The sequence below is a fragment of the Prionailurus bengalensis genome, chromosome C2 (assembly GCF_016509475.1).
Source record: "Prionailurus bengalensis isolate Pbe53 chromosome C2, Fcat_Pben_1.1_paternal_pri, whole genome shotgun sequence".
NCBI classification, from domain to species: domain Eukaryota; kingdom Metazoa; phylum Chordata; class Mammalia; order Carnivora; family Felidae; genus Prionailurus; species Prionailurus bengalensis.
The window spans coordinates 73,791,122-73,817,464 of record NC_057350.1 but is presented as its reverse complement, the minus strand read 5'-3'; the positions used below and the strand labels follow the sequence as shown (position 1 = coordinate 73,817,464).

Here is a 26,343-nt window from a genome sequence, read left to right as displayed (position 1 = left end):
CCAGGTTTATCAACTTAGTTTTTAAACACAACTACCTATAATAACATACTTAAAAATATTACTTGGAATAAATGGGTCGTCGAATTTTAGAGATTTATATTTCATCGTATTTAAGATTAAAAATAGGAGTTATCAACAGAGATACAACTAATAAAGGTAACTCTGTCCTGTTCATAATTTTACGTGTTTCATAAAATGGCTGTACAAGGATTAAGTGAAAATATATATAAAGAGCTTAATCTAAAACTTGGTAATTAATTAATAGGTGCTCAATAAATGTTAGCATCCTATAAATTTTAATTTTCTTCCTTTTTCTTTCATATCCATTACTTTCCTGGTCCCCCCTCACATATAATAAAAGCTACTTTCCTCAAAAAAGAAGACTTTAATAGGCAAGTCTTAAGTAACTAAAAAAAAAAAAAAAAAAAGCCTATATACATTCTTCTTTAAATACCTAAGAAAATGAGAAAGAATCTATCATTTTTCTAGTACTTAACAAAAATATAAACTCAAAATCAAGTTTATCAGACCAGAAGAAACCATGAACTAATGAGTTAGAACAAAGGGCTTGTGTGGAATAAGCCTGCAAGCACAAAACCGAGCAAACAAAATGTCAGATTGTGTATCTCTAGAGTAAAGTGAGTATTTAAAATGTACAGTTGTATACTTCATTCACAAAGACTCACAGGTAAAATTCAGGTCATCAATTAACTAATGGAGTTTTTTTCTTAATTAGTTTTAACATTCTCAAGTCTCATGTAATCTTAGTATGTCTTTCTGATAAACAAAAATTCCTTACCCTTAAAATAAGGTTCAAGAAAAGAAATGTATAAAAACAACATTAACAAATTTAGAGGTTTCTATTTCAATTACTTCAAGCTAACATTTTAATGTCATTTTTTAACATTTCCATATTATCACCTTTGGCCCTAAGGTGATATTTATTAAAAGGCATCTTTTCCTTCGGCATCAAAATAGTACTATGGAATGGCAGTATTGCTCCTGTCATACTGCTGGTCAAAGAAACGTGAAGAAACAAAAGTAATAATCCTGGGACACAGAAACACCCATCTCAAAACTGTAAGTTAAGAATTCAGCATTCAAAACGACTCTGCTGTTAAGGAGATACTGATACTTTCCACTTTTGAGTCCTCTTACACACACCTAAACATAAGACTAACGAACGATAATTTTGCATGCAGGAGTATTTACAAGATGAACAGACAGAGAACTAAAACTGAAGACTCACTGGGCTTTCACTTCATTAACAAAGCACCTACCTTAAACTTTTTCTGGTATACCAGCTGATTGTTCTGTATTGAAAACCAGCGTCTAAATAAATAAAAATAGATTAGGTTTTCATAAACATAATTTATATCAGTTGTTAGAAATAAAATATTTGGGAAAGCACTAGAAAATCAGTTTATGTTAATTATGTTTTGAGAAGTACATTGTTTTGTTTTGTTTTATATAGACTGATGTCAATGAGATAATTATAGAAAGTAAAGAACAATTTTAAATAATTTTAAAACCACAAATTAGGAAAATAAGATTACTGTATTTTGATTCATTTTATCTCAGAAATTTATATCCTAATAACAGCAGTTATCCTTTATGCTATCACGAAAAAATAATTGTTTTAAAGTAAAATTTTAGTTTGAGGTTACTCAAAAAGAACTAAAATCTTTCCCCCAAAAGAACTGCTTCTATTATAAAGTAGAAAGAAATTTATGTTGTAAATAAGACTATCCATTTGTACACAGTAAAACACTGAAATAAATGGTGCTTTGTTTTCAACCTTTCTGCAGCTAATTCAGCAAGCATTTGATTTGTTAACCAAAACAAGAAATTAAATCAATTTAGAAGTGATATCCAACAAGAGATAATCGCCAATTCACTTGACCTCACTTTAATATAAAATATTTCTAAGCAGAATAATCACAGTTATTACTAAAAATGATTCACCTATTTATACTGTTCTGCTCATTCTTATAAATTATTACACAAACAATTTACTTGCAATCTTGTTTAGAAGAAAAAGCTAAGCTATATATGGCATACTGACTAATTCTAATTTATTAAAACAGTAAAAGATCCTAAAGACTTACAAAAAAAAAAACAATCACAGCCAAAGCCATTCATAAAAGGAAGCAAAAATTCTCATCAAGCATGAAAGGTAAAACTATTTGAGTCATTGTTTTAAAATTAGTTTCAATGTGAGATGATTTCTATTGTAAACATTAGTTATTAATCTATTAGCAGATAGAGATTCTACCTTTTCATTGATACTAATGCAAAGCACTGGAAATTGTATTTAGACACATCGAGAATTTCTATTTTAAAAAATTAAGTTAATTCTCCAAAGCTGAGAAAATGATTAGATGCTTTTCTATTTTTAAGCTAGACAGATAGTTAGGTTTTCTTTCTTGCTACTTAAAAAAGGTATCACCTTTACCATTAAAATAGAGGTCTGTTAAATAAGCATCTAGTTAAAACCAAGTGAGTTGCCTCTAAATGCAAATCATCAAGAGGCTGGCCAGAAAAGGAAGAACTTCCGGGTTTCTTTGCTTTGGGACACAAGGTTAGTTAGAAATGTTAAAAGGAAATACCTGTAAAAAAAGAACATGGTGCAGCCCTGCCATGTGGGATGACATGCAATGGAAACAGTCTGTGACAGTGACTAAAGTGTTCTGTGAGAAATCGTTCGAAGTAGGGTGACCTATACTAATAATAATTCTTACGGTTTATAGTATAGTGATCATATTATAGAATTTGATAAAAAACTAATTTTACTGCACAATGGAAAAACACCCATATAGCCACTGAAACTTTTCATGCTTCTGAGGTCTTTAAAAAAGGAATTTCTTTTCAACTGCTGTATCTTAGGATAATAACCTCTAAAAATAACAAAACAGCACATAAAAACTTTTTTGGTCAGAGACCACTTCCTCTGGTCATTAACTGTTCAGATCATGTGTATTACTGAAACTCAGTTCCCCTGCTATCTATCTTTTGCTGGGGGACTTGCTCACATAAGCATTTTTTTGTACACTCAGGGAAGACACTATAAATTCATCTTAATTTTGACATTTCCTAAGGAACAAAATCATAATGTACCTCACTAGAAAAAAAATTCAATTACTAAGATCTGTATGTCATATGACACTGTCTCTCCTCCTCTGCCATTAAAAAAAAAAGACAAAAGAGCTAACTACACTCATTTACATTGATCAAAACTTTAATCAAGTAAGTAAAATGGAATATAATTTTTAATTGCTCCTATAGATTAATCCTAGTTATTATTAACATCTCTAATGAAAGGAAAAATGAGACAGTTCATAGCCAGTGAATAGAATAAAATACTTAATATTTCAAGCTCATACTATCTGTAATTTGGAGGCACCTCAAAAGACAAACTATAAAAAAGACAAACTTTAGAAAGCCCTGTGCTGACACTTACACTATATTCTACAAAATTCAAATGCGGACCACAAAGCCAAAAAACTATTTGTATACAGGAAATTTTCTTGGGGCACCTGGGTGGCTCAGTCAGTTAAGCATCTGACTCTTAATTTCAACTCAGGCTGTAATCTCACGCTTTGTGGGATTGAGCCCCATGTCAGGCTCCGTGCTGACAGCATGGAGCCTGCTTGGGATAGTCTGTCTCTCTCTCTCTCTCTCTCTCTCTCTCTCTCTCTCTCTCTCTCAATAAATAAACAAACAAAAAAACAATGAAAAAGGAAAATTTACTTGGTTCATTAAGAAAAATAATACACCACTTTATATCCATTCCAAATTGAACTAACTCAATAAAGATCTTAGACCAAAGTACTAAATTCATGAACAATTTGATATTATTGATTTTCAAATATCTATGAGAGCTTCCAGATAACAAAACAGGGCGTAAAGGAAAAAATATATTAAAAAATAAATCAAGTGTCTTTTACATTTTTGATCACTAGTCCTCAAACTGTATTTGAAACCAGGAATATAATGTAAAAGTCAAACTTCTAAATCTGTATAAGCTTTCTCACTAAAACTGTAAAAATGACAGATTTATGCACATATTCATATATGTGTCAAATAGGTGAATATTTAACAAAATTTAAAGCTTGAGCATGTAAGGTTACTGTCTTTCAAATGCAATCTAATTTTTCCCAAGGGAAAAGACCAAAATGTTAAATCTCTAAAAACTGACAATGGTTCCTTTCAATAAAACTAATATGAGGGGCACCTGGGTGGCTCAGTCAGTTAAGCATCTAACTTCAGCTCAGGTCATGATCTCATGGTTCCTGGGTTCGAGGTCCGCATTGGGCTGTGTGCTGACAGCTCAGAGCCTAGAGCCTGCTTCAGATTGTGTCTCCTTCTCTCTCTGCCCTTCCCCACTTACGTCTGTCTCTCTCTCAAAAATAAACATTAAAAAAATTTTTTTCTAACTAATATGACTATTACCAAAAAGACTAATTCCTAGTTATTGTTTAAAAATTTGGAAAGTATTTACTAGCTTATTTCCCTTAAAAAAAAAAAAAAGATATGAAGGCGTTCATATTACTAATCTATTATCTTCATTGGGTATCTATAAATATATCAAATGTTCTTTTCCAGATTAAAACAAATTGAGAAGATGGGCATTGAAAGGATAATTCCACTTCTCAAATATAATGTTTATGTTTCCTTCCCAATTTAAAACATGAGACATTATATCCATTGCAAGTAATCCAACTGAAATGCAGGTTAATTATGAGCTTTCTCGTGCCAAAGAGGAAACTGGAGTAAGGCAGGAATGAGGGGAAGGAAGCCATTTGGTACCTGATATGATCGGGCTTTTTCCTGTCATGTGAAAAAATGGGGTAGGATTAAAACATAAAGGAAAGGTGGTAAAAGAATGAAAACGCAAATGTGCAAAATAAGCAAAGGACTAGCATGATATGAAAATAAAGCAAGAATTAAAGAAACAAGCTTAAGCTCATAACCTAACAAAACAGTCAAAAATATCTGTTGCATTTTGTTCTCGATTCATACGTGTATGCATTTACACAGGTAATTCCAACTCTTATGACTCTGAAATGCTAACATTTCAGAAATATTCAAAAATTTTCTTCAATTATTATGGTATAAATAGTTCTGGTAGGACTTAGTACACTTGGGCATATGTCTACTATTATTTTTATGCCTCTATGGTGATAGCTATAAAATATAAACAGTACTTTTCCTCATCTTAATAAGTTGCTCCTAAAAAATTAAGGAAAATAATCACTATATATATATATAATCTTCATAAACCTGAAACAAATGAAAACTTTTCATAAGGAAAATTGGATCACTAATTAAGAATTTCAAAGATTATAAAATATTATTAGCCAACTAAACCTACCTCCCACCTGTTCTCCCCCTTTTCATCAATGATAGCAGAGACTCAAAGGCCACACATATGAGTATCTTTATTTTTTTAAGAGTATCTTTAATACACACATACAATTCTTATTTTGTAACAAAAAGCCAATAAAAATAAAACATGTATCTGTGCCTGCAGTATCTAGAGTACTTTAAGACACTGCATAATACATCTTATACTTTTAGTTATATTTTCTATCTCATTCAACAAAGACTGAGCATAGTTTGTAATTATTCAGCTTCTTTATTCATTTTACTAGCTTACTACTAAATAATCTTAGTATTTAATTATTTTCCTACTTCATTCATCTTTTCAGAATTTATCATAAAAAGCAACAGACATATAGGTACGAGTAATCCATCTGGCACTGATTTGAGCCTAAGGTGAAGCTGCCACATTGAGAAGATGGCCTGATATGGAAAGATAATTTTGGTACGTCTTACATGTCTTCAGAAAAATATATATTATAGACATATAAAAATCTTAGGAGACTAGAAACCTGAAACCAACCAGAAACAAACACAACAATTCACATAAGACATAAAACCCCTCACTGCTTACACTCTTTCAATCACATCACACAAAATATGATTTCTTCAGTTAAATTTCAAATTATAGAATAATGTTTAGATTTTATGAAGCACAAGGACAGGTTTTAAAACTACCTGGGAATTCCTAATCAAATGCATTTACCTCAGGAAGGAAGTCTTTTTTAAAAGTTGGCTTAAAGAAAAAAATAATAAATAAATAAATAAATAAATAAATAAATAAATAAATAAATAAATAAATGAAAGTTGGCTTAAAGAAAAAAAAAGTTAGCTTAAACAGATGATGGGAATTATTAAGGAGGGCACTTGTGATGAGCACTGGGTGTTGTATGAAGCGTGGAATCACTAAATTGTACATCTGAAATTAATACTACACCGTATGTTAACTACCTGGAATTTAAATAAAAACTAACCTATTAACTAACTAAATAAACAAATGTTGGCTCTGAAAATATTACATGCCTCTATTCCATGAACAATAGATGATGGCAAATTTGTCATCATATAATTAGTACCCTACAGTGACTACAAAGAAAATGTTCCCTAAAACTAATCCAGAGACAATGTAAAGAAGATACTTAAACAGTAGGTAGAAAAATCTTTATGCTTGAATAGCTGGAATCCTAGATTTTTAAAGTTAAGGCACAAATATCACAAATGCAGTCTTTTATTCCAAGTCTAATAGAATATATTAACAAGCTAGATCGAGCACTAATTAGAGAAGTAGGGCAGACTCCAAAGTCATATATAAGTAAAGAGAAAGTATTTGCAAATATTTCCTGAAATTAGATTTTTTGTAAATTTCATGTAAGAAATTTAAGATATATTCCAAGCTTTTTAAATGAAAAGCATTAGAATATTCTAAATAACATTTAATAGAGTTCTTTCTTCTCTCTTTCACAGTTACTGAACTATAACCTAGAAAATATCTAAAACTTCTGTTACAAGATTTAGATTCTTGTTTTTGTGAAGACTTTTATATAATGTTTATATGCTATATTCCTTAGAAGACTGCTTTTTACTAGTATTTTCATGAAAATGATCTTTTAAAAGGCATATGAAAATGAAATAATTTGCTATCCATAATTTTTCCTAATAATGTAAATAGACTAGGAAGTTTTTAAAAAGTTTTTAAGCTATTTTTAAAATATTTGACATATTGTTTCATCAAAACACAAATTTATATGGAATTTCCATAGCAAATTTTTTTTTTAAATGCCAGGTTTCGGGCCTCAGTCTTGTCACAAACCAGCTGCGTGATCAATGAGCAACCATCTCTCTGCACCTTCATTTCTTTACTAAAACTTAGGGTGTTGAAATACGATCCATGATTCTCATCAGTAATGTCATCCCACTACAATTAGATGGTAGCTCCTTTAAAAAGCAGCTTCATTTCCAAAGGCATGGTCTGTTTCACTTTACACATGGAAGATAACAGGTCCACAATTCAGAATTTAATAGTTATTCCCTACTTGATTTTAGTTAGTTACATTTTATTATCTATGCCAATTAATAGAATTCATGAAACAAAAAATTAAAAACGAAAGGTCCATGCTTATGGGATGCCTGGGTGGGTCAGTCAGTTAAGCATCCAACTTGGGCTCAGGTCATGATCTCAATGATTTGTGAGTTTGAGCCCACGTCGTGCTCTGTGCTGACAGCTCAGGGCCTGGAGCCTGCTTGGATTCTGTGTCTCCCTCTCTCTCTGCCCCTCCCCTGCTTGCTCTCTGTCTCTGTCTGTCTGTCTGTCTGTCTGTCTCTCTCTCTCTCTCTCTCAAAAATAAATAAATATTAAGATTTTTTTTTTTTTAAATGAAAGGTCCACGCTTAAATCAGTATTAATTTTCTCCTATCGCCCTAAATGGCAATACAATTTTCCACTAACACTTACTGTGCTTCATTTTGAAGTCTGAGATCATTTCTCATTGGAGTAGTCCATGGAACATCATTTCATTTCTTCTTAACATAATGGTATAAGTTCTATGGATTTATTGTATTTTCACTGTGTTAAACTTTAAGTAGGTTGTTTTGAAATCTGAAGGTTAAAATTCAATTCTACCATTACCTCATGAAACCATACTGGTTGAGAAATCTTTCTATTATAAAAATTTGACACACTATTTTTTACTTTAATTTCCTATTCTAGCTATGGAAATTTGTCAGGAAAAACTTAAAAGATTATTGTCTTAATTTTTACACCTTAGAAAACAGAATTTTAATTTCTTATTTTCACTTTATAATAGTTAAAAATATTATTTCTAACCAAACCACTTAGTTGGTCATTCTGGTTCAGACATTATTTTAGAAGTTCTACATAATTCAAAATGGCTTAATATCAAATATAATCACTTTCCAGTTTATATTCATTCTCAGATAAAGAAAAATTATTTCAAATAAAACACCCCCCATTCATTTAAATATCTGGCAATATCAAATGCTAGGGAAAGGCTCAACAAATCACTGACATTTGAAAATACCAGTGAATGTTTTTCCACATAACCTCATCACCAAGAAATCAAAGTAAGTGGGAGCCCATTTTAATATTTTAAATATGCAAGAATAATAGTTTTCCATTTAAATTAGCAAAGATGTATACTACATTAAACTTACTGAGAAAATTCTATTATTTTGCTAATGTCCATTTTTTTTAAGAAAAGAAAATAATATTCTCTATCATCAAATGAATTTACATCTTGTTCAAGTAGCAAATAAAATAAACACATTCAGCCAATAATATAATAGTAAATCAATTCACCAGAGCCTAATGTTACTCTCAATTATTACAAAATAGTCCTATTTTGGGGGAGTTTTTTGCAAAAAAAAAAAAACAAAAAACAAAAACAAAAAGGAGGCATCCTTGAATAAAAGACTAATCACTACTATTTGGAAGTATAATCCTGAGTCAACACAATCTTTTTTTATTCTTTAATGTCTGAAATTATTTTACTTTATTAGATTAATACACAGAAAAATATAATTAAATATTTAATATATATATTTAACAGATATTTGCTGGATTAATATCTTCTAAAAATCAGTTTAGCAGAAAAAGAAAAAGAAAGCCAAGTTTTTGGTCATTGTCAAGTTTAGAATACAGGAGCCCTGACTGCCACACACACCATACCAAGTATATGTGCTGCCAAAGTGAGCACCACACTTCACATTTAAAAACAAGCCCATTTCTTAAAAGTCCTGGTTAAAGTTATTACAAAGATCAAAAACTCAGGATCATCTGGCTTAAAAATTCATCAGCAAACACTAAATTAAAATGTATATAAACATCTTACAGAGAGGAACCCAAAGGAGAAAACAATTTGTGCTTCTTGGTTTAAACTTTGCTTAATTTTAGATTTTACAATTAGTGCTATCATTTTTCACTTGCTTCTTAGGGTCCCCTTTCTTAGAAGGGAGACTTATCTTTAATGGACTGGGTTCAAGAATGCTACTGTAGACTGTGAATTTAAAGAATTAGGAAAGAAAGAGTTGGCCAAATCACAGGGAAGGTCAGAAAACTGAGACTATGGAAATCAAGACTAGTTTTTGAAATATATTACCTGTTCCAAGTTTTGAAGGCATTGCTGGCTCGTTTGAACAGATATCCTTCCATAACAATGCCATTTGCAGCATCTACATTATATTCTAACTTAGAATCATCACTGGAGAAATCCTAAACAAAATTAAAAAGTTCATACGATTACCAAATTTATCATAGAGAAACAGCACAAATCATAGAAAAGTTTTGTATTAAGATAGTATATTAACAGTATTCATAACAAAAGAGGAGACTTAATTATTATAATGACAATGTAAAAACACAGATGATTATATAAAATACACTCTGAAAGAGAAAACAATAGAACTTGATTTATACACTGATTAAAGGCACAAAATAATATGCATACAAATAGACAAAAGGGACAACTAAATACTATATGTGATGTCTTGTTTAAAATGCTTTCATTTTAGAGGTGCATGGGTGGCTCAGTCGGTTGAGCATCCAACTTTGGCTCGGGTCACAATCTCATATTTCATGGGTTCAAGCCCCGCGTTGAGCTCTGTGCTGATAGCTCGGAGCCTGGAGCCTACTTAGGATTCCTGTCTCCCTCTCCCTGTTCCTGTTCCCTGTTTGTGCTCTCTCTCTCTCAAAAATAAATAAAAATTAAGAAAAAATAAAATGGTTTCATTTTATCCTAACATTGTATTGTGATGTGTGTAACAATTTCTTTTTAAAGTAATGTAAGGGCAGGGCGCCTGGGTGGCTCAGTCGGTTAAGCGTCCGACTTCGGCACAATCTCACGGTCCGTGAGTTCGAGCCCCGCGTCGGGCTCTGGGCTGATGGCTCAGAGCCTGGAGCCTGCTTCCAATTCTGTGTCTCCCTCTCTCTCTGCCCCTCCCCCGTTCATGCTCTGTCTCTCTCTGTCTGAAAAATAAATAAAAATGTTAAAAAAAAATTAAAAAAATAAAATAAAATAAAGTAATATAAGGGCTCCTGGGTGGCTCAGTCAGATGGGCGTCCAACTTCTGCTTAGGTCATGATCTCACACTTTGTGAGTCTGAGCCCCACATCAGTCTCCGTGCTGACAGCCTGGAGCCTGCTTCAGATTCTGTGTCTCCCTCTCTCTCTCTGTCCCTTCCCCACTCGTGCGCTCTCCCTCTCTCAGAAACAAATAAATAGAATGAATGAATGAATGAATGAATGAATAAATAAATAAATAAATAAATGAATGATAAAAATTAAAAATATAGATATATTTAAATTGGGACACTCAAATCTATCTCTATTCTCTAAGTATATTACTATTATGGTATTTTTTAATCTGATAGTAGTAATAACTCCACTATTAGGGAGTTCAGAAGTAGAATAAAGGCTTTTTTCCCTAAAATAAAATTTTGTTTTGCAAAGAAGACCTACAGTTTGAAGTGCTGTACAGTACAGTTTAAGTTTGAAGTGCTGAGCTCACTTTTTCATGAGGATTATGGAATCCCTCATAATCTTCTGTCATTCTACTCTTCACTTGAATGCAATTCAAACTTACAATTTTCCTCTAAGGATTCATGAAGTTTTGAAATCAGAAGTGTTATATTTAAAATATTTCCTGATGAACTTACAAAGTCATTTGTATAAAACTGCAAGACTGCTGTTACCCGTTTTAAAACTTTAAAAAATCAGTCTCAGAACTTTCAAAATTACAGCTGGACCAATAATCAAAGTTAGAGTGCTATCCTTTTAGGGAATAGTAAACTTTCTGTCTTGAAAAAGATTCTGGCAGAAGCTAGATGACCACCTGCCAAAAATGCTGGGATGTGAGGGTCCTCCACTGGAGGGGAGGCAGAGGGAGAATTACCCAGGGGCCTTCCAAATTTAAGAGTCTACAAAGATGGAAAATGGAAATAGACTAAATTCAGGAAAACAAAATTCATTAAAAACAAAAACTCTGCTGACATCTTTCAAAATTTAACCATATTAAAAGACATGATAATCTCAGGTGCCTGGCTGGCTCAGTTGGTAGAGCAAGCAGCTCTTCATGTCAAGGTTGTGAGTTCAAGCCCCACAGTGGGCATGGAAGGAAGGAAGGAAGGAAGGAAGGAAGGAAGGAAGGAAGGAAGGAAAGAAGGAAGGAAAGAAGGAAGGAAAGAAGGAAGGGAAGAAGGAAGGAAAGAAGGAAGGAAAGAAGGAGGGAGGGAAGGAGGGAGGGAAGGAAGGAAGGAGGGAAGGAGGAAAGGAAGGAAAGAGGGAAAGAGGGAAGGAGGGAAGGAAGGAAGGAAGAAAGAAATTAAAAAGACATGATAATCCAAAATAATCAAATGAAACAGAATCTGGGAGCGCCTGGGTAGCTCAGTAGGTTAAGTGTCCAACTCCGGATTTCAGCTCAGGTCATGATCTCATGGTTTGTGGAACTGAGCTCTGTGTTGGGCTCTGGGCTAACAGAGCTGAGCCTGCTTGGGATTCTCTCTCTCTCTCTCTCTCTCTCTCTCTCTCTCTCTCTCTCTGCCCTCCCCTCCCACATGCAATCTTTGTCTTTAAAATAAATAAACTTAAAAAAATTGAAACAGAATCTGTAAGTGAATTGCTACACTTTCTCCTACATTGTCTTTGAAAAAAAATTTAGGAAAATTTTAATGCCCTCATTTAAAATTTATTCGAGGGGCGCCTGGGTGGCGCAGTCGGTTAAGCGTCCGACTTCAGCCAGGTCACGATCTCGCGGTCCGTGAGTTCGAGCCCTGCGTCAGGCTCTGGGCTGATGGCTCAGAGCCTGGAGCCTGTTTCCGATTCTGTGTCTCCCTCTCTCTCTGCCCCTCCCCCGTTCATGCTCTGTCTCTCTCTATCCCCCAAAAAATAAATAAGCGTTGAAAAAAAAAATTTTTTTTTAATAAAATAAAATAAAATTTATTTGAGGTGGGAGTGCCTCAAATAACTCTGTCAGTTAAGCATCCAACTCGGTTTCGGCTCAGGTCACGATCTCACAGTTAATGGGTTCAAGCCCCACATGGGGCTCTGCGCTGTCGGTGCAGAGCCTGCTTAGGATTCTCTCTTTCTCCTTCTCTCTGCACGTCCCTTGCTCACTCATTCACTCTCTCTCAAAGTAAATAAACATTTTTTTAAATTATAAATAAATAATATTTGAGGCTATAATTTAATTAGACAAGCAGGATGTCAGCAATAGATACAACTGAGTTTGGCAACATTCTAAAGGTTTCATTTGTAATGCTGGCAGTTTTTTAATAACCTTGATGCTACTTAAAACATTAAAATATGACCTCCTTGATATATAGAGCATTATAAGTATTTTTCTAATTTTCAACTATATCTCTTGAGGTAAGTCTTCAATTTAATTACTATTAAATCAATTAATATTGTATAGTGTTAAAATGTGACAGATCATAATTTTATAATGAAGCAACTAATAACACTGTATAAATTATATACTATAATTTAAATATATTGATGAACTGTCAAAATAGAAAGGAATACTCAAAAGCAAAAGATTAAGTGAAAATTGGAAGCCGAAGAGGTAAGCAGATCAAAGAAGCCAGATTTCACCTTAAGGGCATTTGCTTCATCAAAACTTGAAGCTTGTGTGGGGAAGAGAAGGCAGGACCAAGATTGGCCATAAAGGGAATCTAACTGAAGCTTTTGCTTTTGAAATTGCAAGCAAGAAAGACCATTATCACTTCAACTCAAGATTATGTTAGAAGTCCTAGCCACAAGGTAATAAACAAAAAGAATCGGAAAGGAAGAAACTACCATTATTTGCAGATGACTCTGTACACAGAACATCAAACAGAATCCAGAGGTAAATTAGCATTTAAAGAGAGCTTAACAAGATAACTGCTTTCAAAATCAATACAGAAAAGTCAATTTTATTCTAGTATGTAACAAAAGTAAACAGTGAGAAAAGAAATTTTTAAAAGATAGCATTTACAATAACATATGCCATATAAGTATCTAGGAATAAATTTGACAAAAGATGTACAAGAAAATATCAAACTTTACGAAGGACATTAAAGAAAACTTCACTTTTAATATTTCAAGCTCAGAGATTAGAAGACACTGTAAAATAAAGATACCACTTCTCCCCCATATTGATTCATAGACCCAATGCAATCGATCAAAATCTCCAAAGCTACTGTTAAGCAAACTGAAAGTCTGCTCTTGAAAGTTGTAAAAGAATGTAAAATTTAGTCAATTCACTTTTGAAACAGAGAAGATAGGAGGTTTGCTTTGTCAGATATCAAGATATACCATTAAGCTACAATACTTAAAGGCAGCATAGTACTGCCACAATTAAGACAAAAAGGCCAAAGAAAAGAATTAAGAGCTCAAAATAGAACTCACATGTATGCAAACATAATGGAAAACAGAGGATATAACAGAGTAATAGGAAAAGAACAAATTTTTTAATAACTGATTCTCGATTATCTAGCTATCAGATTGTGAATACAAGGAAACTGGATCTCTACTCACACCACACATAAACACCCAATTACAGATGGATTTAAGGTCTAAACATAAAAGGCAAATCTATAAACACTTAGGTTATACACCAACAGACACAGGGGAAGGTGCCTGAGTTCATTAATGACTAAAGCATAAATTAAAACCACAATGAGATGTCAGTATCTACCCACCAAAATTAGCAAAAATTAAAAACTCGCACAATACCATGGGGTGGCAAGGAGCCCTGAGAACTCTCACACAGTGCTGCCTGCCAGGAATAGTAACAGCATTTTGAAAAGTGATTTAGCATTATCTACTAATGCTGAACATATATATGCCCTCTGAACCAGCAGTTCTACTCCTAGTTATAAATCCATCAGGAATATGTACAGATAACCAAAAGGCATGTACATGAATGTGCATAGAATCATTGTTTCTTTAATTGATCGATTTCAATTCTTGAAAAATCTAAATAGCTACATTAGATACACTTTTCCCTTAATTTTTAGGTGACTGAATCTTTTTACCTTTTTTTTTTTTTTTTTTACCTGTAATGCAGCCTTGTGTCAGCATTTAAGGGCAGAAAAAAGCAAAAATAGCATTACTTTCTTCAAAGTAAAGCAGCAATTGACTATTATTTGAAATCAAGCAAATTAGTCTTAAATAATCTATTGCTTTTGTACATCACTGAGCTATGTGCACAGGGAGAGATATTAAAAGATATGTAATATTCATTAAATAATTCCGTTTAACCAAATAGTCACAAGTTTCTACAAGTATCATGACCTCTCATTTGAATTAGACACGACTGGTTCCAATTTTTAATAATCTTTCCATGGTAATACCATTAAAACAAGTTACACAGCCCAAAGTGAGTCTAACTTTAAACAAAACACAGAGTTAGCCTTACCTGAGTATAACTGGAAGGAACTAAGTTAAACATGGTTTGGTAGAAAACCTTTCCCTTAATAAATAATGTTTCTCTTTGAATGAATATTAATAACCCATCACCAAAATATTTTCCTTACTTATATTACTGACATCACTTTAATTTTTTTCCACTGACATCTTTTATGTCAAATCTAGTTCACTGGTATTTTAAATTCTAAAGAAACCATAACAAAAGTTGATTTGACTTAATATCATAGGAACAGATTTCTTAAAGCAATGCTAGAAGGCATATTTTTTTAGGGGAACGTACAAACACAGTGTCCCTCACCACAAATTATACAGTAGAGTTTCCCACATTAGGGGAAATAGCAAGGGTCAGCACATCTGGAGTCAATGGAAAAGCCTTGCCCTAGAAAAACCACCTTTGTGATCATGATATCTCCCCTGCCAGGTAAGTACAGAAGGCATCTTGTCATATACTTGTATTATTAGATTCAACCTCCAATTCTCTCCTTTTATTTTCAGATTACCACCCAAAAATATCACTGACTATATAAGATAAAATTATTGAGTTCCAAGTTAGTTGTATCCAAAGTTCTCCACACACAAAAATAAAAATGTGTCATATTTAAATTTTCATTTTTAAAAACATTTTTTTCAAGTATTAATTTAGCTAAGCTTAGGCATATTGACAAGAAATGCGTGTAAAATTCCAATATCACCTGAGGGAGGGCAAGTGCTGCCTTGGAGTAACTACAGCTGTAAAGTCTACAATACCAAACATACATGTTGATACCAAGATGTTTTCCATCCCCACCCCACCCCACCCCCAACTCCCTCCATCCCCCACCCCACTCATTCTCATTCACAGGCTTTACAGGGATTGGTGATATCCTAACTGAAATTGTAAATATCAGTTTAAATTCTAAGGGCCATTTTTTAGTTAAGGTCCTAAGAGATTGATGTTTTTGCAAACTGGTTCAAGAGCACAGCTTCCAAATATTTTAAAAGAATAATAAAATACATGCCTGACCATCTAAAAACTTTTTACTTTTCACCAAAAAATGAGGAATTTACCCAATTTAATTACTACAGCAACTCATAAGATTTGTTGCAACATGATAGTATCTTGCTGAAACCAGTAACTGAACAGTTGTACAAAATAGGAATTCCTCTCCTTGAACTTTTCTCTTCAAGTACCTTTTGTTGAATGGTGGAATGTTTTTGCTCCATCTCTCTTTTCTCCTTTGCTGCATCTACAACCAGTCGATCCAACTATAAAGGGGGAAAGAGAGAAAATTATAGAGACTTAAAAATTAAAAAAAAAAAAAAAGGTATGATCATTTTTCAAAAACATACTCTAAGTCAGTCCATTTAAATTTCTTTAAAAAAGCATTTTGGCTGCAACTTTAAAATGGAACTTCTTTCTTTTCTGGTATCAAATCCTTTTTGAGAAGGTCTATAACTCCTCCAGGAAAAACATTTCTAAGAACAGTTGTGGTGCTAAGCAAACGTGACAGGCGGCCTTGTCGAGGGCACAACAGGGATAACATGAACTCCCGGAATAAGGAAGAGGACTCTAGCTGAAGTTGCCTGCCGACCCACTCAGCAATTGCAGTAGTCAGAATCAAAGAAACAAAGAAGACGCAGTGGTAATTTGTTTTCCCCGAACAGCAAAGAGTAGCAGCTAAGCTAGGGTGGGCCAACTCTCACAAGTTCAACAGAACACATACTTCCAATCACTCAAAACGCTTCATGTTTTCAAGTTGGCTTCTTAATGTTATCATCAAATCTACAAGGCTTAAAAAACAAACAAACAAAAATCTCACCAGATAAAAGAGAAAGCTAAATAATAATTTTTAAAAACAGTAATAATAATAAAATAGTAATCACTCATATGGTCAGGGCATAAAATCACCATTGTTTAACATTCTTTTTTAAAAGCCCAAAAAACTTATGAAATCATAAAATCTCATTTCCTTCTTGTTCCTCTCCATCAGAAAAGATGATTTTCCAGTATCATGACAAATGCCCTGGCTTCTTGAACTACTCTGCTGGAATAACAAACAACTGGGTCATAAAATATTATGTGAGTTTACTCTCCTAGACTGTGATGTATGTCATTTCATCTTCAAACCCCCATACCTCTAACTGATTCATGTGGGGTAAAAGAAAAAATAAAAATGTAAATATCAACAGGAATAAGGAGAAAGATAAAGTATTAAATGTCCAAATGTTTTCATTGATATCCTTTAGAAACAAAATTGAAAAAAGCCTTTGTAAAAAAAAAAAAACTACTTGATTCTTTATTCACTCTCTATTACACATGATTTTTATTTTCCTGCCAGAGAATGATTCTGACCACGCAATTTTTTTTTAATTAAAAAAAATATACTTTTTTAAAGTTTTTCTTTAAATCCCAGTTAACATACAGTGGAATACTAGTTTCAGGTGTACAACTGGCCATAGAATCTTTTTTTTTTTAAATTTGAGAAAGGGAGAGCACACACAAGCAGGGGAGAGAGGCAGAGGGAGAGAGAATCTTTTTAAAAAAAAAATTTTTTTTAACGTTTTATTTATTTTTGAGACAGAGAGAGACAGAGCATGAACGGGGGAGGGGCAGAGAGAGAGGGAGACACAGAATCAGAAGCAGGCTCCAGGCTCTGAGCCATCAGCCCAGAGCCCGACGCGGGGCTCGAACTCACGGACCGCGAGATCATGACCTGAGCTGAAGTCGGACGCTTAACCGACTGAGCCACCCAGGCGCCCCGAGAGAGAGAATCTTAAACAGGCTCCATGCTCTGCACAAAGCCCAATGTGGGCCTCAATCCCACGACTGTGGGGTCATGACTTGAGCCGAAATCAAGAGTTGGACACTCGACTGACTGAGCCACTCAGACGCCCCCATACAATCTTAATTATCACTGAATATTAATAAAAACCAAAAGAAAACACACTGAAACAGAACTATCACTACTATACATATTTGATTTAGATGGCAACTATACTACTGCACTTGAGGATCTAATGCATACACGCCTTGGTGACATGTAACATTGATTCGACGTGTAAGGCTGGTACATGTTGCACTAGTCAAATGCCCTCAACATTTTCTTATACTGAATGAATAAAATAACCATTATACCATGGTTTTACAGACTTTAATTGATGGCATATAATATTATTCATTCACTCAGACTGAAGTGAGGTACAAAGTAGACCCTAAGATTCAACTAATACTTGTAAACTTGTGTGAGTGTAACTTCCACAATAGTACTGCAATGCAAGTGATGGTTTTCTGCCTGTCGGACTGGCAGTAAACGCCTCTGCTACAACCCACCCCACTGCTATTACAGCAGAAAGGGGAAAAATTCACCTCTCTCTGTTGGAGGAGAAATATAAAGGAAAAAAAAAATCTTTTCACATGGTGGAGGGTTGGAGGAAGTACGAGCTGAGGAGATGTGAAGACTGACAGTCCTGTCTCCTACGTGCTCAGACTGTATCAGGAAGAGAGTTTGGAGCACAGCAGGTGTGTCCCATGCTTCTATTAGTGATGGACATTAGAAGTTTCACAGGTGCCTATTACTAGCCAGGTGCCCCCAATCCTGTGTCTGGAATCCCTTCTACTCCTACCACATCAGATATCATCACTTCTCTTTCTACTTTTCAACTTCTTCCATTTCCATCTGCTTGTATATAGGTGGAAATCCTACTACCTTAAAATAAAACCTTCCTCCAACTTACAGTCCCCTCTAGCTACTACCTTCTCCCTCCTTTTCCTTCACAACACAACTTCTAGAAAAATATTCCGTTCTTCACTTGTCCATTTCATATTCATAACTACTACCCACTGTAGTTTAGTTCTGCCACTCAGACCCTCTACTCTCGCAGAGGTAACAAATAACCTTCTTGCTGCTAGATGCAATAGCCCTAGGTTTACTGGACCTTTTTTCCAATATTTGTACTGACAACCACCCCCTCGTTTTAGAGATGTTCTTTACTTGGCCTGTGCTACCACCGTCTCTTGGGTTCCCACCTCCTCTCTCATCTATGTTCTCATGGAGCTCTCATACTTAACTATCCCTTAAAAATATGCCATTCTTGGGGCACCTGGGTGGCTCAGTCAATTAGGCATCCAACTTTGGCTCAGGTCATGATCTCATGGTTCGTGGGTTCGAGCCTCATGTCGGGCTCTGTGCTGACAGCTCGGAGCCTGGAGCCTACTTCAGATTCTATGTCTCCCTCTCTCTCTGCCCCTGCCCAGCTTGCACTCTGTCTCTTTATCTCTCTCAAAAATAAATTAAGACATAAAAAATAAAATAAAATAAATATGTCATTCTTAGGGCCCTGTTTGAAGCCAGATTCTCTTTTCACTCTATACTACCAGCCCTTGACCATAACATCTTTAAGCATACTGTTCTAGCACTTACATTTTTCAAAACTATCTTTTTTTTTTTTAATTTTTTTTTTCAACGTTTATTTATTTTGGGGCAGAGAGAGACAGAGCATGAACGGGGGAGGGGCAGAGACAGAAGGAGACACAGAATCGGAAACAGGCTCCAGGCTCTGAGCCATCAGCCCAGAGCCCGACGCGGGGCTCGAACTCCCGGACCGCGAGATCATGACCTGGCTGAAGTCAGATGCTTAACCGACTGCACCACCCAGGCGCCCCTCAAAACTATCTTTTGAAATACAAAAAGGATTTTGAGATACTTATTAACTCTCCTTGGGTCAATTCACCCACTATTGTGGTTACAATTAGCAATTGTATACTACTGCCTCCTTTAATCTAGGTTTTGGTGTTTTGTTTTTTTTGGTTTTTTTTTTGTTTTTATGAGCTCCAGATATATTCACTTAGATGTCCTATCCTCAAAATTCAACACATTTAAACCTCAACTCATCATGTCCCTCTACCTTCAAATTGGCTATATCTTAAATATCCCTCAAGTCTATTTATTCCTATTACTACATGTTCCTAGTTCCAGATGCAGTCATCTCATAACTGAATTATAAAAAGAAAATCCTAACGGACCACCTCCAACCAGGCTATATTTTCCACTAGACTCCATATAGACACCAAAGCTACATGAAAAGTCATGTGAGAACTGAGAGGGGGAAACAGCAAAACTGAAATTAATAAATGTCTAAAATATATAATTATTTAAACTATTCAACTGCAATCCAACTTAATTTTTTTATAAATTATATTTCATGTAGGATGAGGGTGCAACATAAAATTTAACAGAATGTGGGAAGTACCTAGCTTAGGAAACTCTTGCCTTTCTCCCAAGTCTGGGTTACATGTTCCATCTGTATGTTCCTATAACTCTTTCAACCTTTGCTATGTATAGAGACAGCTAGCTGTTTCCCAATAACCATTCTCTCTTTCTTTCTTTTTTTTAAAAAAATTTTTTTTCAACGTTTTTATTTATTTTTGGGACAGAGAGAGACAGAGCATGAACGGGGGAGGGGCAGAGAGAGAGGGAGACACAGACTCGGAAACAGGCTCCAGGCTCCGAGCCATCAGCCCAGAGCCTGACGCGGGGCTCGAACTCACGGACCGTGAGATCGTGACCTGGCTGAAGTCGGACGCTTAACCGACTGCGCCACCCAGGCGCCCCTCTCTCTTTCTTTCTTAATACAACCCCCAAATTCTAGTAGGTCACATGATTATCTGGCATTAAATCTGTATCCCCCATCTTTCCTTACAGCTAGTGTGACATTAGGATGTACACAGAAGTGACCTCTACAATTTCCAGGAGATATTCATAAAAAGAGAGAATGCATCTTTCTTTCTCCTCTCCTCTTTCCGGTTAGCTAGAATGTAGGTATGGTGACTAAAGCTTGATCAGCCACTTTGAACCATGAGATAGGATCAAAAAATATAATAAGCCTGCATCCCTGCAAATCAAGCGACCACCATACCAGGACTCTGACTTGACATAGGAGAAATAATACTCCATGCTGTTGAAGCTACCATTATTTTCAGGCTTCTAACACATGCAAACAAGCCTAGTCTCAATGTATATTCCCAGACAGGGCACTTAGCACAACAAGTAATAATAGTCTGGTGACACGTTGGTTTCCTCCAATAGATTAAGTTCTACTTAAGTCTACGTAAGTCTACTTAGAGTTAGGGAACAGTATGGCAACTCATGGCATATGCTCTGCATACCATCCCAACACACATACACACACACACACACACACACACACACACACACACACACACAGTATTTACTTTTGGTCCATGAATGCAATTCTCGTTATGCTCTTACCTTTTCCTCATTTCCCTAAATTCTATTTTTCATCCTTAACCCCCCGCCCTCAAAAGGTAATACGAACCTATGGGGGGGGGGGGAATCACCCAAAAGTTGGTACTAATGAATCCAGAAAGCTCACCAATCAACAAAAAAGAATGTCCCAGAACAAATTAATATAAAGTTCTGCTCAGTTATCAAAAATAATTTGAATACAATGAAATTTCTATATAATACTGTTATACATATATACAATTCACACGTGTGTATGTATAAAATGAAAAAGTTCCCAAGAGTTCCTTAATCTTAAGATTCTAAAAATTTTATTATTCAAAATAGCAAAATATACAATTTTTGCAAAATAAAAAAGGAGCTCTAACTTCAAATGAAAAATCAGTAGGATTTTTTAATTATCCAAATGTAAGATATGAAAAATAAACTGAGCCACATATACTATGAAACACTTTGTTTTTAAATTTTCTTTTCAACACCCTCATATACTATCTGTAACACTTTTTAAAAATTTTTTTATGTTTCTTTTTTTTGAGAGAAAGAGAGAGAGAGAGAGCAAGGGAGGGACAGAGAGAGAGAGAGGGAGAGAAAAATCCCAAGCAGGTTTCACATTATCAGCGCAGAGCCCAATGTGGGGTTCGAACCCATGAACCATGAGATGACCTGAGACGAAATCAAGAGTCAGATGCTTAACCCACTGAGCCACCCAGGTGCCCCAACAGCATAGTTTTAACTTTAATCTTATTTTTGGTTATACACATTTAACCCACACATAAATCATCTGTGGCATCAAACTTCTTTATTAAATAAATGTCATATTTCCCAAAATGCTAAATTTCTTTAAAAGTACAGATCTCAGAGCAAAGGCATCAAAAGAAAAGAAAAAAGAAAAAAAAGTGGGACTTTATCAAACCAAAAAACTTCTGCAAAGGAAACTATCAACAAAATGAAAAGACAACCTACTGAATGGCAAAATATATTTGCAAATCATATATCTGATATAAATGTCCAAGATATATAAAGAATCCATACAACACAATAGCAAAAAGACAAACACTCTGATTTAAAAATGGGCAGAGGATCTGAGGGGACATTTCTCCAAAGACATACAGATGGCCAAAAGGTATATGAAAAGGTGCTCAACATCACTAATCATCATGAAAATGCCAATCAAAACCACAATAAGATAGCACCTCATGCCTGTCAAAATGGCTGTCATCAAAAAGACAAGAAATAAAAAGTGTTGATAAGGATGAAGAGAAAAGTGCACTGCTGGTGGGAATATAAACTGGTGCAGCCACTATGGAAAACAGTATGGAGGTTCCTCAAAAAATTAAAAGCAGAACTACCATATGTAGAAGAAGCAATGCCTCTTCTGGATATGTACCCAAAGTAAACAAAGACACTCATTTGAAAAAATATCTGCATCACTATGTTCGCCACAGCATTATTTACAATAGCCAAGACATGGAAACCCCCTAAGTGTCCATCAATAGAAGAATAAGGGAAATGTGGTGTATATATACACAAGGGAATACTATTCAGCCATTTTTTTAAAAAAAGGAAATTCTATCATTTGCAACAACACAGATGGACCTTGAGGGTATTATGCTAAGTGAAGTAAGTCAACAGTAGAAGTAGAAGTAGAAGTAGAAGTAGAAGTAGAAGTAGAAGTAGAAGTAAGTCAACTTAGGGGCGCCTGGGTGGCGCAGTCGGTTAAGCGTCCGACTTCAGCCAGGTCACGATCTCATGGTCCGTGAGTTCGAGCCCCGCGTCAGGCTCTGGGCTGATGGCTCAGAGCCTGGAGCCTGCTTCCAATTCTGTGTCTCCCTCTCTCTCTGCCCCTCCCCCGTTCATGCTCTGTCTCTCTCTGTCCCAAAAAATAAATAAATGTTGAAAAAAAAATTTAAAAAAAAAAAAAAAAGAAGTAAGTCAACTTAATTTGTAAGTCAACAAATTAATACTTATATATTAATCTAAAAAAAAAAAAAAACTCACAAGATACAACAGACTGGCAGAGGTTGGGGAGGGGGCCGAGTAGACAAAATGGGTGAATGGGGTCAAAAGGTAGTCCTGGAAATGTAATGTACAGCATGATGACTATAGTTAACACTACTGTATTGTATGTTGAAAGTTGCTTAAGAGTAATCTAAAAGTTCTGATCACAAGAAAAAAAAATTGTAACTAACTGGAGTTATAGATGTTAACTAGACTTTTGAGATGGTCATTTAACCTATATGTATATGTAAATGTATACACACACACACACACACACACACACCTCAAATTATTTTATATAGCTGAAACTAAAGCAATATTGTATGTCAATTATATCTCAATTAAAAAAAAATACACAGATATCAGGGGTGCCTGGGTGGCTCAGTCAGTTGAGTGTCCAACTTCGGCACAGATCATGATCTTATTCTTCCTGAGCTCGAGCCCCACGTCAGGTTTGCTGCTGTCAGTGCAGAGCCTGCTTTGGATCCTCTGTCCTCCTCTCTCTGCCCCTTCCCAACTCTCATGTACACATGCGCTGTCTCTCTCTCAAAAATAATAAACATTTTTTTAAAAATACAACTATCAATGTATAATACAGAATCAAGCAATACAGTACAATATTACCTGTGCACCAAGATCCTTCATGTAGGGCCCAAGTTCACTGAATAGATCATATCCTTGATGGAAGAAGGCCAAATGGGCATACATAAAAGATAACATCTAATAAAAGAAAAAAAAGATTAGCATTTTAAAATCAATTCTTAGATAAATACTCTGAATTTTTAAAAAAATCTTGATCTTACCTAATGTTTAAAAATTATTCCTTTAGAGCCCAAAATATCAAACCTATTTAAAATTGAAATTGGGTCATTTTTCTTAAGAGTATTTCAGAAATATATGTGAAGTGAGAATAAATTTTATTTAAAAGAAATCTCCAAGTGGTTTAAAAATTTAACAATGCCCCAAATTTTAGTTGTTTAGATTATATCCAGATGATCAAGATTCATATAGTAATAATTTAAAGAATCAAGTATTCAATACTTTCACCATCTTCCCAAGTGCATTATAAAATATCTATGTGCCTTTCAACCAAATTCACTGGCAAAACTTTAAATTGCAAATAAAACATTAAAAGATTAGAATGGGAAATATGAAGCTCTCAAAATAAAACAATCACACTTTATAACCTGCTAGGATCACTAAGCACAACCCAAAGCAGGGAATGTTAATTTTTTTTCTCAAGATACTTAAAGGAGTCAACAGACTTTGCCAATATGGAGGTTTCTGAATATTCATTCCCAATATACAAATATGTTGCTAGTGGGTTAAGATTTTTTCCAGGTTTTCCTATATTTTACCTATTTGTGAAAGAAAAATCATCTTTATTTTTATTTATTGTTTTTATATGGGAAGAAATTTAATTCAATTACAATACTGAAAGAATCCTTCAAGCATCCCTCTATGTTAGCAAGATGAGGCATCTATTTAATTTTCTGAAACCTAAAATAGGTCATAAGGTCTTTAATATTCAAGAATGCTTCAAAAGAATTTTTTTTAAGAGAAAAGTCAATTAAACAAAACAAACACACAAGGACAAAGCTCAATAAAAGATTATTCTGGAATTAGGTAACAGTAGTTGTGCAACTTTATGAATATAATAAAAAACAATTATATAAAAAAGAGGGTGAAAGATTAATAGCTACAACTACATAAAACATGCCTACACAGCAAAACACATAAGCCTATTGAAAGATTAGTGATAAAACTAGAAAAATACAATGGCAAAGGGTAAATAGTCTTAAAATATAAGACATGTTACAAATCAATATGAAAAAGATGAACACTCCAACAACAACAACAACAACAACAAAAGAGAAAACATAAGAGGCCAAAAAATATACAGAAAAAAATTCAAACTCATACACATTTAATACAAACTCATTTGTAGTAAAGAAATGCAAAACTGAACAATGACATGACATTTTCTATCTACCAAATTATAGGTAGAGTGGAAGAAACTAATACCCAGTGTTAGTAATATAGTTCACTTTCACACACTACTAGTGGAAATGTTGTGTAAGTCTTAAAATTTAACATTATTTTTTAAAAGTTTTAACAAATGCTTAAACCCTTTGGCTCTTAGCCAAATCTCTTGTCATAATATATCCTAAGGAAATTACGATAATAAGTCATATTGTTTATCAGAATGACCACTAGAATATTTTTAAAGTCAAAAACATGGAAATTACTTTAAAATCCATTAATGGATAAAATTAATTTATGGCATATTCAAGATCAGCAAACTATGACCTGCAAACTATATCCAGCCCCATCATATGTTCTTGGATGGCCTATAAGCTAATGTGGTATTTACATTTATTAATGGTTGAAAGAAAATGAAAAGATGGCATGAAATTCATTACAGGTGAAAATTGTATGAAATTCAAATTTCCATGTCTATAAGAAAAATGTTTTATTAAAACACAGCCATTCTATTCATTTACATATTATCTATGGCTGCTTTGTCTCTCTCTCTCTCTCTCTCTCTATTTCAGAGAGCACACTGCAGGGGAGAGGGTTTGGGGGTGGGGTGGGGAGAGGGAGAGGGAGAGAGGGAGAGAGGGAGGGAGGGAGGGAGGGAGAGAGAGAGAGAGAGACAGAGAGAGAGAGAGAGAGAGAGAGAGAGAGAGGGAAAGAGAGAGAATCTTAAGCAGACTCCACACTCAGCATGGAGGGCTTGATCCCAAGACCCTGGGATCATGACCTGAGCCAAAATCAAGAGTCGAACACTCAACTGACTGAGCCACCCTGGCGCCCTTATGGTTACTTTCTCATTACAGCATACAGTTAAGTAATTACAACACAGACCACATGGCCCACAAGACCTAACATAGTCACTACCTGGCCCTTCACAAAAAAAGGTTGCCTACCCCTAATATATCCACATGGTGGAATTCTATTTCGCCACAAAAGTCATCGTTAAATAAAAAATATTTAATGACATCTGATGACTTTAGTGTTACTATTGAGAAAAGAAAGTTACAAAACATATGTAGCAATGATTCTTATTTTGTTTAAAAAAAAAATTAAAAGCCATTTAGGGGGCGCCTAGGTGGCTCAGCCAGTTGAGCATCCGACTTCAGCTCAGGTCATGGTCTCACAGTTCGTGAGTTCAAGCCCCGCATCAGGCTCTGTGTTAACAGCTCAGAGCCTGGAGTCTCTCTCTCTCCCACTCCCCTGCTCATATCTCTCTCTCTCCCACTCCCCTGCTCTCTCTCCCACTCCCCTGCTCTCTCTCTC

At 34.7% G+C, this 26,343-nt stretch overlaps 1 protein-coding gene and 1 non-coding gene across 9 annotated transcripts in view; both read right to left on the bottom strand.

Annotated features, from left to right (window-relative positions):
- ACAP2 (ArfGAP with coiled-coil, ankyrin repeat and PH domains 2) overlaps window positions 1-26,343 on the bottom strand; it is a 148,210-nt gene that overhangs the window by 27,760 nt on the left and 94,107 nt on the right. For 3 of the 8 annotated variants that reach the window (XM_043594541.1, XM_043594546.1, XM_043594548.1), the window contains 6 exons: window positions 23,668-23,763; window positions 15,974-16,048; window positions 14,431-14,442; window positions 9,498-9,610; window positions 4,810-4,830; window positions 1,281-1,332 (listed from right to left, as the gene is read on the bottom strand). In XM_043594541.1, coding sequence (XP_043450476.1) covers window positions 1,281-1,332; window positions 4,810-4,830; window positions 9,498-9,610; window positions 14,431-14,442; window positions 15,974-16,048; window positions 23,668-23,763 — 369 coding nt within the window. The remainder of the gene's footprint in view (window positions 1-1,280; window positions 1,333-4,809; window positions 4,831-9,497; window positions 9,611-14,430; window positions 14,443-15,973; window positions 16,049-23,667; window positions 23,764-26,343) is intronic. The other 5 variants (XM_043594542.1, XM_043594547.1, XM_043594549.1 and 2 more) reach the window with 3 other exon arrangements.
- Window positions 15,071-15,232, bottom strand: LOC122492538. The gene has a single exon (XR_006299710.1). It is a non-coding gene; the product is annotated as a U1 spliceosomal RNA (small nuclear RNA).